At 40.8% G+C, this 14,736-nt stretch overlaps 1 protein-coding gene across 1 annotated transcript in view; it reads left to right on the plus strand.

The window, feature by feature from the left end:
- HHIP (hedgehog interacting protein) overlaps nt 1-10,839 on the plus strand; it is a 150,233-nt gene extending 139,394 nt beyond the window's left edge. Inside the window, exons 12-13 of the mRNA XM_077476973.1 lie at nt 6,380-6,528; nt 10,134-10,839. Of these exons, the coding sequence (XP_077333099.1) occupies nt 6,380-6,528; nt 10,134-10,327 (343 nt within the window). The 3' untranslated portion in view covers nt 10,328-10,839. The remainder of the gene's footprint in view (nt 1-6,379; nt 6,529-10,133) is intronic.
- The last annotated feature ends 3,897 nt before the right edge of the window (nt 10,840-14,736 follow it).

Consider the following 14,736-nt stretch of genomic DNA (forward strand, 5'->3'; position numbering starts at 1 on the left):
TGCATGTAGTCCCAGGCAAATAAGCACTTATTTATGTAGTCCTAGGCAAATAAGCACATATGTATGTAGTCCTAGGCAAATAAACACATATGTATGTAGTCCCAGGAAAACAAGTACATCTGTATACAGCGTAATGTAAATAAGCACTTATGTATGTAGTTTAATGTAAATAAACGTATACGTATGCAGTACAAATTAAAACATGCTGGCATGTGTTTAAAGCGGAGGTCCACCTTAAAGTGGACCTTCCGCTCATTGGAATCCCCCCCCCCTCCGGCGCCACAATTGGCACCTTTCAGGGGGGAGGAGGTGCAGGTACCTGTACAGTACAGGTATCTGCACCCACTTCCGGGATAGCTCTCTGCGGAAAGGGGCGTAGATTACGCCCCTTTCCGAAAGTCCCCCGCTGCCTGCTGGGAAACACACAGATCCCAGAGGCAGCGGGTCCATCCTTATTGCGCAGCGCGACTCACGCATGCGCAGTAGGGAACCGGGAAATTAAGCCGAAAGGCTCCACTTCCTGATTCCCATACCCAAGATGGCGGCGGCAGCACCCGAGAGACGATCGAGAGATCGGCTTCGGGTGCCGACATCGCGGGCACGCTGGACAGGTAAGTGTCACTATTTTAAAAGTCAGCAGCTGCAGTATTTGTAGCTGCTGGCTTTTAAAAGAAAATGCGGACTCCCGGCGGACTCCCTCTTTAAGCAACATGCATCTATGGAAGCATGCATTTATGGAAGCATGTGCTTATGCAACTATGCATTTAGGAAAAATATGAAAGCATGCGTCCCTGTAAACACACATTCATGGAATACGTGCCCATGAAAACATGCATTTATGCAATAAGCAAGCATGCATTTATGAAACGTGTTTATGCAACTTTCGCAACACGTATTTATGCAGACATGTATAAATGGGATTGTTTATGCAACCATGCATCTTTATGCAACCATGTATCTTTATGCAACCACATATCTTTATGCAACCATGTATCTTCATGCGATTATGTATAACCATGCATATTTAAGCAAACATGTATAAACGTGCATCTTTGTGCAACCATGTATCTTTATGTGATCATGTAACTTTATGTGAACATGTATAACCATGTATATTTAGGCAAACAAGTATAAACATGCGTCTTTTTGCAACCATGTATTTTTGTGCGATCATGTATCGTGTATCTTTATGTGATCATGTATAACCATGTATATTTCTGCAAACATGTATAAACATGCATCTTTATGCAATCATGTATATTTATGCAAACATAAACAAACATTCATCCTTGTGCAACCAAGTATCTTTATCCAAACATGTATAACAATGTATATTTATGCAAACATGAATAAACCTGCATCTTTTTGGAACCATGTTTCTTTTTGCAACCATGCATCGTGTATCTTTATGCAAACATGTATAACCATGTATATTTATGCGAATATGTAAAAACATGTATCTTTAGCAACTGCGCGTTTAAGCAACCATGCGTTTTAGCTAGTTTGCAAGCATGCACCTGCTTAACTGCAGTTGGACCCATACTAGTCCTGCAGGATTTAGCCAAGCACATATGCATCCAGTGCAGCCATGTTTCAGAACAGCAAAAAAAATAAGCTTCTGCAGACCAAACACACAGTACACTGGAGATACAACTCCTTAAAATGCACTAATGCTCATGTTTTTCCAAACGTGTTTATTTAAACATGCATTTAAGAAACAAGTTTGCAAACATGTATACTATGTTGCACCTGCCTACTGAGCAGTCAACAAAACTTTAAAGTGAACTTCTAACCATCCAGTGGTGTATCAACTTACAGTTGTACAGCCCCCCTGGATAAGCAGTAAATATGCAGCATATAATCATGATTTTTCTGTCACACTGTTCTCCCATAGTAAGAACTCACAATTTGTTAGTATGCATGGGCTGCTGCAATGTCTTCAGAGGCCCTGCTGAACCTGTTGCCACATGGTATCATGGCGCCCTTCCACTTCCTGCCTATATAAAAATAGGCCAAACTGAGCAAGCCCACGTGACTAAGAAGTACATAGCATGATTAAACGGCACACTGCTCCCAGTGGCGAGAGAACAGACAGTCGGATCTCTTTATTTATTTTTTTTAAAGAGAAACTGCAAAAATACAGACTTACCGTTCCTGCTGCAGGACTCTGAACTTAACAGGAGTCCAATCTTCACCCATCATAGCAGGCTTTGTCATAAAAGACCTTCAGAGACTGGGTCCCCCTTATTCTGGGGTCCATTCCACTGGACCTGTATAGCACCCTGCAGGAAAGCACCTTGGTCAGAACAAACACTGCACAGGGTTCCATTACACAGGGTCCAGCTCCATAGGGCTGTATTACAGGCAAACCTAAAGGAATCTTCTCTCCTTCCAATGAGGCTTGGGTATCATCCATCTTTGGCGACCAGCTTTTTCGAATGGATCCGATTGAAGTCCATGATTCTTAATAGAACTGTCCAGACCTCCAAGTATGCTTCAAGAGCACACGTATAAAATCATTGACCACCACCTTACAGACACTGGTGAAAAAACTGATTTGCTTCCTGTGTAGGAGGGGTTATATAGGGGAGGACTTCCTGTTTGATTGATCTACTAGTGTCCATTCACCTATAGGTGACATATAACCCAAGTAGTTACTGTTCTAATAACTGGCTCTGTATCCTGTGATGTACGATAAAGAAAGCACATTTATACACTGCAGAGGTCGGAGCTTCCTTGCTTATACCGCAAAGTAACCTTGCTAGATAAACGCAAGCCAAACAGTACCTTAGGATGAATGGGTGTTTTTAAAATGATTTACAGATTAGGGTTTGTGATTTTGAGATGCTGCTTTCCGTTGTGTCCCCGTTCACCGTTTCAGGTCCGAATTTTTGCCTGAATTCGGACCTGAAACTGAACCAAAGACGCACAGGAACTTTCTTCCATTGAGTCACTCACACGCTCCTGTCATGCAAATTGGATGCGTAGAATTCCGCATCCAATTCACATAAGTGGGGCCAGAAACCCACCTCACACTCTAGATGAAGGAGCACAGAGGTACCTTTGGACAGCAGCATTGTCAGTCTGTGGGGATGGGAGTGTTAAATGAACTAGCAGATTGAAGCCAAATTTCAGCTCACAGTTTATTATTTTAGGCTAAATGTTTTACATGAATACATATAAACTGATCACTGTAAGCACCCCTGTCAGTGGCACATAGTTTGTCCCAGCACTCTAACTGATACATTTGCAAGAGGGCTTGTTCTGTTAAAAAACAACAGACTTATTGGCTAAATCCCCAGATTACAATAAAAGAAAGAAAGCCTAAAAAAGAAAGGTAATGCAGCCAAAACATCAAAGAATTGTTAGGCTGAAATATGCAACGCAATAGTTGTTTGCTTTTGGAGAGTTTTTTTTTTTTTTTTGCTCACCAGCCCAGTGGACCATGATGCCCTCTTTTCTCACACTGCACATTCTGCCCCAAGCCACTATATTTATTTATTTCTAATCAAGAGCTGGCTGTCTCTTCTGGTTTCTTGCACCTGACATGATGGTGATGTGGCTACGGATTCACCCTCCTCTACAGTTTGTAAGCTTGCAGCCTCCTGGGATATGTGATGTTGGTATTCCAGGAGGCTGCAGCAAGAGAATTAATGGGGTAAATGGAGGCGATCAACAGTCCAACTATGGAAAAAAAAGGTGGTTGGTTGGCAGTGGCGTAACTAGAACCTTCAGGGCCCCGATGCAAGAAACCATGAAGGGCCCCCCTGAACCCCAGCCAGGGCCCTTCCCTCCGAGTCCGGCGGTGGAACTCCAGGGCGTGGTCACAGGTATGACCTTTGTGAGCCCTGTAGTTCCACCACTGGTATCAGTAGTTTTTTTTTTTTATTAGTTTTTTTTTTTTTTTAGGTGCCCCATTGGGGGACTGTCCCTAGAAAGGGTGGGGTTCCCGTCTCCAGAAGAGATGAGGTCCTTTTCTCCAGGGCAGATGAAGTTACTGTCCCCAGGGGAGGTGGGGGTCCCTGTCCCCACGTGAGAAGGGGTCCCTGTCCCCAGGGGAGGTGGGGGTCCCTGTCCCCACCTGAGAAGGGGTCCCTGTCCCCAGGGGAGGTGGGGGTCCCTGTCCCCACATGAGAAGGGGTCCCTGTCCCCAGGGGAGGGGGCGGGACTCTGGCTGGGGAGAACAGACATCGGACTGAGCGGCAATGCATGGAGCAGGAGAGGGGTACCCTGAGGAGCCGGCCGAGGACACAGGTCATGCGGGGAATGCACAACTAAAGAGCAGCCAGTGCAATAGTCGAGCATGGAGCTCTGCTAGTCACCCTCCACCTCCAGCCACCCATGTGCATGGTGCACAGGTACCCCTAGCTGCCTATGCTGCTGCCGGCCATATGTAGAGGGGGCTGCATGGGCCCCCTGCATCACAGGGCCCGGTTGCGGTCGCGACTGCTGCACCCCCTATAGTTACGCCCCTGTTGGTTGGACTGCTGCAAAGTTTCATTTAAAATTGAAGGTTCGCTTTAATGAAGTGGCAATGTTTACGTACATTCAAGTGTTGTAGTGAGTTTTTACACAGCGCAGATAAAACATTTTAGCATTAATAATTTCTGTACTTCTGCAGTCGTTTTGTAACATATTTATTAAAAAAAGAATTCAGCACACTATTTTCCATATAATGTAGAGGCCCATCTCCTATTCCACATATGTGTATGGTAAGTGTACTGTGTGATATACCTTTCTCAATTCTAGAACACAGCCTACACTTGTACACAAGCATTTATGGTGTCGATTTATTGGCACTTTTCAGTGCTTTACTGTCACTGGATTTATTATGTGTTTTAATTGCTTGCACCTGGGAGCAAATAGAGGTTTTCTGCTTGCTAGGATGTTGTACTAATGAGCGTTTGGCTATGCCTGAAATCTGAAGAAGGACATTTTCAGTCCTTGTGGCAAACTTTATATTTCTACTGAAATATGCTGTACTAATAGTTAACTTTGTACAAAATGAAAAGGTTATTTAAAAAATCGTTCTCCATTTTCCACATATTTGCCTAATTATATGTATGCTGTTTTTATATTGTTATATTGCCAGAATGATAACATAGGTGGTGCAGGTCACCTTAATTGTGGGTTGCTTCCCTTGTTAGTTGCTATACTAACAAGGTCAGATGTAAAGACAGCAGTCAATACGTACTTAAAGCAGTTGTAAAGGCAGAGGGTTTTTTATCTTAATGCATTATGCATTAAGATAAAAAAGCCTTCTGTGTGCAGCAGCCGCCCCAGCACCCCCTTACCTGAGCCTCATCTCTGTCCAGCGATGTCCATGAGTTCCTCGGCCGTCGGGGATCCCTCCCGATAAGCTGAGACACAGCAGCGGTGCCATTGACTCTCTGGGCTTTCAATCAAAGTCAGTTAGCCAATCAGGAGATAGGGGAGTGGGGCTGAACAACAGCTCTGTGTCTGAATGGACACATGGAGCCACAGCTCGGCTCGGATGCCCCCATAGCAAGCTGCTTGTTGTGGGGTGATCTGGCAGGGAGGGGCCAGGAGAGCCAAAGAGGGACCCAAGAAGAAGAGGATTTTGGCTGCTCTGTGCAAATCTACTGCACAGAGGAGGTAAGTATAACAAAAAAAGAGAGACGTTACAATTACTTTAAAAAGCAAATTAAATCAGGAAGCTGTGCCCAAGAAAATCAAAGGCAGAGGGGAAAAAATAGTCACAAGTATTGCCTGTGGTCTCCCTGCGGGTGATTCTTTCCAAATAATAACTTACCATTCCTTGTTCTGCACATGTGTGGAGATATTAATCTTGGTAAAGTTAGGGCCTTGCTTCTTCATAATGGAGTAGCATAGTGTTGACAGTGTTACCAAATTTCACTCCAAATTGCTGGGACCAGTAGCCAGATGCAACAATAGCTTAGATCCTTTACTGCATATTTACAAACATAAGAAACAGGTGCCTAGACAGATTCACAAACCTGAAAGGGCACTGCTATTCAGGAGAAATGGTTAGGTCCTCTGTTGGGTTTATTTGCAGTCTTTGGCCTTAATTAGGAGATTAGCCCTCATTCCTAATCCCAGAAAATGAGGCAAAAACCCCAACGAGACACTAGTCCAAAACTGATAGAGATTAAACCCATTCCCTGATCTAAAACAAATTTTATCTGGAGTTGCACTGCTGAATGTATTCTTTGCTCTGAAACTAGCATGCAGTTGGGGAGTCATGAATTGCCTTCTTTCGTCAGTGCCTGTTCATACAGTTGTCTTACTTTGTGGAACCCTTTAAAATATTTACCACAAAAAAAATGTACATATTAATAACTGGTGTACTTACTGAATGTTAACTTTTATCATTTTTTGTTTTCACTGAATTTTTTAGGCCAGCAATGCCTGAAGAGTGCAAGAGGCCTGTGCTCCCACCGCAACTGCTGTCATCAGAATGCTCCCGTCAATGTAAAAATGGCCATTGTACACCCACTGGAAAATGCTGTTGCAATCAAGGATGGGAAGGAGAATTCTGTCGGATGGGTTAGTAATCTTTCTATTATGAATACCATGCTTTTACTATGTGTTTTCCATTAATTTGTCATCATCACCACAGAGAAAAACTATGAACTATACCCAGATTCATGTAACTCGAGAGAAAAGGATTATAGGGATTTAGTGACATTACCAAGCAAAGTGACGTAAATGTTGTATGCGTTTCCGGGTGCCTCGGAATATATATAATTTGGAACCTTGATACTTTTGTAGCTGTAATTTTATTGTGGTGGATCAATGCTGGAAAAAGCCCAATGTCTCTATGTAATGACATTTTGCATACCATATGACATATGAGCCATACTGCTGTCTCTGTACCATGATGGGAATTTTCTTCTGTTGATTTACTCTACAGCACCTAGATTTCTTCTAATCTGATATTATGCTTTGTTTGGAGTTATGTTAGTGGTCTATGTTTTAGTGTATTACGGAAAACAATAATGATTTATGCCATGATTACGTTAAAAAAAAACAGGCTGGCCCTCTGAAACTCCATGTAAAAACATACACATCTAGAGCAGCTTCTTATGAGAAGTTCAGCTTTGTCAGACCACTGAAAAGTGAATGAGATACATATTTTAGAATATTAAATAAGATCTTTTAGAGCACAGGAACACCCAACAGCCTTCCAGAAATATTTAGCCAATCTGACTTTAATAGATGAAAATGTTATTGGTTGATAACCTATCTGCACTTTGTACTTGAATAAACCTGGTATTTACCCATGTGCAAAATGGCCAGAATACTCATTTATAAATAAATGTTTTGCTTAATTCTTCTATCTATTCAAGTTGCCCAAGATATAACTATGTTGGATCCCAGTGAGCAACATACAGATTCACCACAACCCACTTGCATTTGTATTGATGAGCTAATTCCATGCAATGGCTGAGCACTACTAGTTTGAAAGTATTTACAGTAGATGGTGTTATATGAACAGTCCGTTTGAGAAAATCCCAAACTGAGTAACATAGGTATTTTTGGTGTTAGACATTCAGTTCATTCTACTAGGAGAATGTTTTTTCTCAACTAGCAAATTCACAGTTGGGATCATACGAGATCAGATGAAAAGTTGGAGATGTAACTGTCCATGTATATTAAGGTTGAATCGTCTCCCTATCAGCATCCTACAACAGTGCAAACCAGTGTTCCCTATGACAGAAGGAAACACATCTAGTGCCCTACATAGCTCTTTGTATGCATCTTAACGTATCACCAATAAACCAGATAACACTTTTTGAGCTTAACAGTCAAAACCAACAGGTATCATTGTCTGTATGTTGAAGTTAGTTTAAATAATAAGACTAAAAAATTAAACAGATTAGTTTAATTAATAAAATGTTAGAGCTTTTTATAATCAGATTTTGCAAAAATTTTGTGAGAATGGATATTTTTATAATGCTATTATATTCTGTATCATATAATTGAGCTACAAGTAACTAAAGCGTATCCAAACTCAAAACCAGAAAATGATAGGGCCCTCTGATTCCTCCTGTATTGCATTGTATTGTAACTGTACTGTCTGCCCTTATGTTGTAAAGCACTGCGCAAACTGTTGGCGTTATATAAATCCTGTATAATAATAATAATGATAGAATTGCAGCTTACTAGTTCTTAGATGTGGTGGCTGCATTCGTTCTATGTCTTTTTTCACCTGGTCAATTAATCCTGCCATTAAAACACTTCCTGTTCTGCGGTGCAAGTTGCACTGAGCAGCGTTGTCACCCCAGGACAGGAAACGGTTTAGAACTACATGATACTGTGTTAGGACAACAAGAGAGGGAGGTATTTTGAAGTCCACAGAGTTAGCAGTTCAGAGGAAGAGTGCACAGGAAGGTATTGGCTCACAATGTTTCTGACTTAGATGAACAGCTATTTTTCAAGTTCAAATTTGCTATTGTATTCTGGTGTTCTTAATTCAGTGCAAATCAAGTCAACATTAATCTTTAAAATAGAAGTATGGGTTTATTTTTTTTCCAATCATACTTGCTGCATCTGTACCTCGGCATCTCTACACTGAGAACCGAGCGTTCAAACACCACCAATAGCTCGGTTCCCTCAGCTCCATGAGCAGAGAGCTGCTGACTGTCAATCAGCATCTCTCTGCTCTTCCCCCCGCACGCGCTCACTGGAGCGCTGAGCTGTAGTGGGGAGCGGCGGTCTCGGGCTCGCTTAGAGGCTGAGACGGGCATCAGTCCCAGTACTTGGCAGACCCAGACTCCCATTGTCGGGATTACGTGGTGCCTGGACTGATTTCAATGACATCAGCAGAGAGCAGACTTCAGACCGCTCTCTGCTGAAAACGGGTCACAGGAGTGCAAAATGAATTGCACTCCTGTAACCCGAAATGTTTATTTTGCTTGTACAAAAGTATAAGAAGGTTAAAGGGCACACCACTATTATTAGTGACTATATAATGTTCCTGTAGATAGTTGTCTTTATATGATTCCATGTTCAACTCTAGTCCACCCCCTGGCCCCTTTCACACGGGTGCCTCCGCTAAGCGGGATCTGCTTTCTCAGCGGGGGGATCTTTCCGCTGATCCCTGTGAATTGTCTGCGCCACTATGCAGAGCAAACACGGACACAGTCTCGCTTTCCTCTACGGGGCAATGGAATGGAAACGGACCACTTGTCCATTTCCATCCGATGCATTCCAATATCATTCACCAGACAGATGGGGAATAGGACCACCATCTGTCTGTTTTTGGTGGACATGACTGAATCTGATGCTGACATCCACCGCTCCCTAGAAGAGACTGGAGGGTCTGTTCAAGTCTGCCTGAAAAACTGACCTGATAGGACAGCCTGTCTGAAAGGGGCCTATACAACTAAAAACAAAAATCAAGGAGAGCAGGTGAATTTAACTAAATCATCTATCAGCTGGCGGCCTGCATTACACCCAACACAATGGTGTACGGTCATCTACAGATGACAACAGAATGTTCATTATGGCGACAGTCAGCTTTAAAGAGTATTTCCACTTTTGCAAGCACATTTGAGAAAAGCCCACTATACATTTGTTATGTATTGCCATTTATACAACATAACTAAATTTATGTGTGTGTGTGTGTGTATATGTCTTACCTTTTAGATGTTTCTCAGGGCAAGTTGAGGGAAAGTAAGGGTAAAGTAAGCTGCAATTTTTTAATATTTTTTTATGTTATGCTTTGTGAATGGGGACATGTAATAGATATAAATTAGATATTATTCTAGCTTGGCTGCAAAAGTGGAATTCCCATATTCAAACAACATTGCTGCAGAAAAAAATGGTATTTCCCATTGGAACGTTATCAATGGTTTAATATCCTGTCTAACACAAAGAACTAACATGAATAATAAATATAGATTGCAGAGTTGATTGTCTCACAGCCCTGCCTTCCAGCATTACATTTTATGAAAATCAGGATAATGTGTCAATTTAAACAAACCATTGGCTACTTGAGCTCTGTGTACCAGGGAAGCCATGAAAGGGGCAGAGCGTGTAGAGAAAAGATGCAAGTGTATAATCAGTATTACAATTGTCTCAACTGTAATGAACTCATGTTTCTAGAACTTTCAATAAATGACTTTGTATTTCTTTGTTTGCAACAGCAAAATGTGAACCAGCATGTCGGCATGGAGGTGTCTGTGTAAGACCAAACAAGTGCTTATGTAAAAAAGGATACCTGGGCTCACAGTGTGAGCAGGTGGACAGAAATATTCGCAGAGTCGCCAGGGCAGGTATTCTAGACCAAATCATCGACGTGACGTCATATTTGCTGGATCTCACCAGCTACATTGTATAGTTTTTGCGGACTGCTTGGATACGTTCTGAACGGGCATTTATTTTTAAACCATGTAAATTAAACAGACAAAAAAGGACTTTGTAATTCTGCTCTAAATCCCTGTGTTTTAAAATATTTTTATTAATTTAAATATATTGTCCATAAAAGTGAGTTTGTGTGTGTAATTTATGAATATTTGAGTGTATATGTATGTGTGAAGATATAGACATATTCATTTATTAAACATTCTGTTATTGTAAACACTGGCTGCAAGAAGGTCATGTGAGCAACTTTATGCTTTTTGTCTATAAAGTAACATTAAAATAGTTATTTAGATGAAAATATGTCATGTGTACAGTATTTCATTTGTATTCACTGTGGGAGGGACAAGTTTTCATAAATCACTTTCTTTTCTTTTTTTTATATATATAATTATCTCAGGTAATTGCATTTTTAGCTTTCACAGGTAATTTTACTATATTATCATAGTAATGCAAGTATTCTTTGCAATAAACCTGTAATTTGTAATATTACTCTTTTCCTTGTGTGTCTGCTTTTTGGGAAGGGTGGGGAGGAGGCTGATCAAATACAGGATGTTCTCTGGCTTGAATAACAGTTATGTTCTGTAACCTTTACACAAGCCGGTTTTATGTAAATAGAATTACCTCAGTAAGAAGAATAACCATATTTTATGGGGTACCATATCAAGGAGCAGCAGAACAATTGACAAATGCCTGTGTTGGGTCAACCTGCCTATTTATTAGAGTAAGAGTATTCATTTAATATCAGTTCTAACATAGGAATACAGTGGATAGATGTCGTCAAAGTATTCCAAACTGCAAAAACATCTTTTCATACTACTCCAAAGCTATCAGCTGGAATTGTTGGGGTGGATTTGATGGAACTGTGCCTCCCTTGTGGTCATAGTCTGGCCTTTTGTTTGGGGGGGTGGTGGGATGTATGTTATTGAGGTTTTAAATCATTTGTAGGGGAAGACAATGTTTACGATGATTTATCCAAGCAATAAGGTATGTTTGTTTTTAATCATTTTTTTTATTTAATTTTTTGCCATGAGATGGTAATTTTCACCCGACAATGCTGAAAACAGTTATAAGAAATAACAATTGTTATAGCTTAGCAAAATAAGCCTAATGTCTGTATTGTAAAACCTTTTAGTCAACATACAGTATCTCACAAAAGTACATTTTTGTAAATATTTTATTATATCTTTTCATGTGATTCAATCAATTACAATTTTCTACAATTTGTATAATAAAATTATAATATATATAATATTTTCTACAATATTATGTATAATAAGTATTGAGTGTACAGCTTGTATAACAGTGTAAATTTGCTGTTTCCTCAAAATAACTCAACACACAGCCATTAATGTCTAAACCGCAAGCAACAAAAGTGCGTATGCTCCTAAGTGAAAATGTCCAAATTGGGCCAATTAGCCATTTCCCCTCCCCGGTGTCATGTGACTCGTTAGTGTTACAATGTCTCAGGTGTGAATGGGGAGCAGGTGTGTTAAATTTGGTGTTATCGTTCTCACTCTCATACTGGTCACTGGAAGTTCAACAGGGCACCTCATGGCAAAGAACTCTCTAAGGATCTGAAAAAAATAATTGTTGCTCTACATAAAGATGGCCTAGGCTATAAGAAGATTGCTAAGACCCTGAAACTGAGCTGCAGCACAGTGGCCAAGACAATACATCGGTTTTACAGGACAGGTTCCAGTCAGAACAGGCCTTGCCATGGTTGACCAAAGAAGAAGAAGAGTGCACATGCTCAACGTCATATCCAGAGGTTGTCTTTGGGAAATAGACGTATGAGTGCTGCCAGCATTGCTGCAGAGGTTGAAGGGGTAGAGAGTCAGCCTGTTAGTGTTCAGACCATACGCCACACACTGCACCAAATTGGTCTGCATGGCTGTCATCCCAGAAGGAAGCTTCTTCTAAATATGGTGCACAAAAAAGCTCACAAAGCTCTTTGCTGAAGACAAGCAGACCAAGGACATGGATTATTGGACCCATGTCCTGTGGTCTGATGAGACCAAGATAAACTTATTTGGTTAGATGGTGTCAAGCATGTATGGTGGCAACCACCTGAGGAGTACAAAGACAAGTGTGTCTTGCCTACAGTCAAGCATGGTGGTGGGAGTGTCATGGTCTGGGGCTGCATGAGTGCTGCCGGCACTGGGGAGCTACAGTTCATTGAGGGAACCATGTATGCCAACATATACTGTGACATATTGAAGCAGAGCATGATCCCTTCCCTTCAGAGACTGGGCAGCAGGGCAGTATTCTAACATGATAACGACCCCAAACACACCACTAAGAACACCTCTGCTTTGCTAAAGAAGCTGAAGGTACAGGTGATGGACTGGCCAAGCATGTCTCCAAACCTAAACCCTATTGAACATCTGTGGGGTATCCTCAAATGGAAGGTGGAGAAGTGCAAGGTCTCAAACATCCACCATGTTGTCATGGAGGAGTGGAAGAGGACTCCAGTGGCAACCAGTGAAGCTCTGGTGAACTCCATGCCCAAGAGGGTTAAGGCAGTGCTGGAAAATAATGGTGGCCACATAAAATATTGACACTTTGAGCCCAAATTGGACATTTTCACTTAGGGGTGTACTCACATTTGTTGCCAGCGGTTTAGACATTAACCACTTCTAGACTACCGCACGCTGATATATGTCCTTACTTTGAAGAGGGATATCGTTGTTATGACAGCAGCTAACTGCCATAACCCTGGTATCCTCTTCTTTCGGCTGGCGGTCCGCTTTCCGATAAGAGTTTTCTCTGTGGCAGATTCAACGCAAGATCACTTTTATCGGCAGCGGGAGAGGGGCTCCTCCCGCCATGCTCCGGTGCCCTTAAGTGCTTACTGGAGCCATTGGCAGCAGCAGAGGCAATTGGATGTTCATCCTTGCTGCGCATGGAGACGTCTCCATAACTTTGCAGGGCGGAAGCAATGTCAAAACATCACGTCTGCCCATAGCTCTTAAAGGGCCTTTTTTTGTTTTTTGTTTTTTTTAAATGACAATTTTTTTTTATTATTATTGCATTTTAGTGTAAATAGGAGATCTGAGGTTTTTTTGACCCCAGATTTCATATTTAAGAGGTCCTGTCATGCTTTTTTTCTATTACATGGGATGTAATAGTAATAGGAATAAAACATTTTTCTAAACAGTGTAAAAATAAAAATAAAAGGTAAAATAAATAAGAAAAAAAAATATTTTTTTTTAAACGCGCCCTGTCCTGTCAAGCTTGCATGCAAAAGCGAACGCATTGGAAAACAGTGTTCAAAACCACATATGTGAGGTATTTCCACGATTGGAAGAGGGAGAGCAACAATTATAGCTCTAGACCTCCTCTGTAACTTAAAACATGCAACCTGTAGAATTTTTTAAACGCCGCCTATGGAATTTTTAAGAGTAAATGTCTGTCGCCATTTCACGATTTTGCAGCGTGGCATGTTGGGTATCAATTTACTCTGCATAACATTATCTTTCACAATATAAAATAGAAATCGGGCTAACTTTATTGTTGTCTTGTTTTTTAATTCAAAAATGTGTATTTTTTCCAAAAAAAGTGCGCTTGTAAGACCGCTGCGCAAATACGGTGTGACAGAAAGTATTGCAATGACCGCCATTTTATTCTCTAGGGTGTTAGAAGAAAAATATGTATAATGTTTGGGGGTTCTAAGTAATTTTCTAGCAATAAAAATAATTTTTAACTTGTAAACAACACATCTCAGAAAGAGGCTCGTCCTTAAGTGGTTAATGACTGTGTGTTGAGTTATTTTGAGGGGACAACAAATTTACACTGTTATACAAGCTGTACACTTACTACTTTACATTGTAGCAAAATGTAATTTCTTCAGTGTTGTCGCATGAAAATATATAATAAAATATCTACAAAAATGTGAGGGGTGTACTCATTTTTGTGAGATACTGTAGATTTCCTAGATCAGCAAATTAATTTTGGTGTAGTAAATCTTAAGCCATGCAATACCTAGTTAGAAAATGCCCTAAGCTGGCAAAATGAAACAGTGAGTGACAATAGTGGTTTGCTTTGATATACATATATAAAACAAATCATGTGCCTGGCCGTAATATGATTGCCAGAATCCAGACTAAACGAATAAAGTTAAATCAAATCTTTTAAAAAGTGTAATAAATGTAATATTTGCTGCATGCAGCAGCAGCAACCCCCTGGTACGGTTAATGTACTGACTGGGACATCAAAGTGATGGACTAGTTTAGTGGTGAAATTGGGAATGAAATAGCAAAACACTTTGTAAAGCATTCCTGTGTTTGTAAGAAATGTTCTTGGCAAGCATAATATTGCTGGGTATACAACCTCAAATAAATATCTGGCAAAAGCTATGTACCTTAAGAACATCACTTGCTGTTACAT

This window comes from Lithobates pipiens, unplaced genomic scaffold (genome assembly GCF_037356315.1).
Source record: "Lithobates pipiens isolate NorthernLeopardFrog02 unplaced genomic scaffold, aLitPip1_a1.2 Scaffold_13, whole genome shotgun sequence".
In the NCBI taxonomy this organism is placed as follows: Eukaryota; Metazoa; Chordata; class Amphibia; order Anura; family Ranidae; genus Lithobates; species Lithobates pipiens.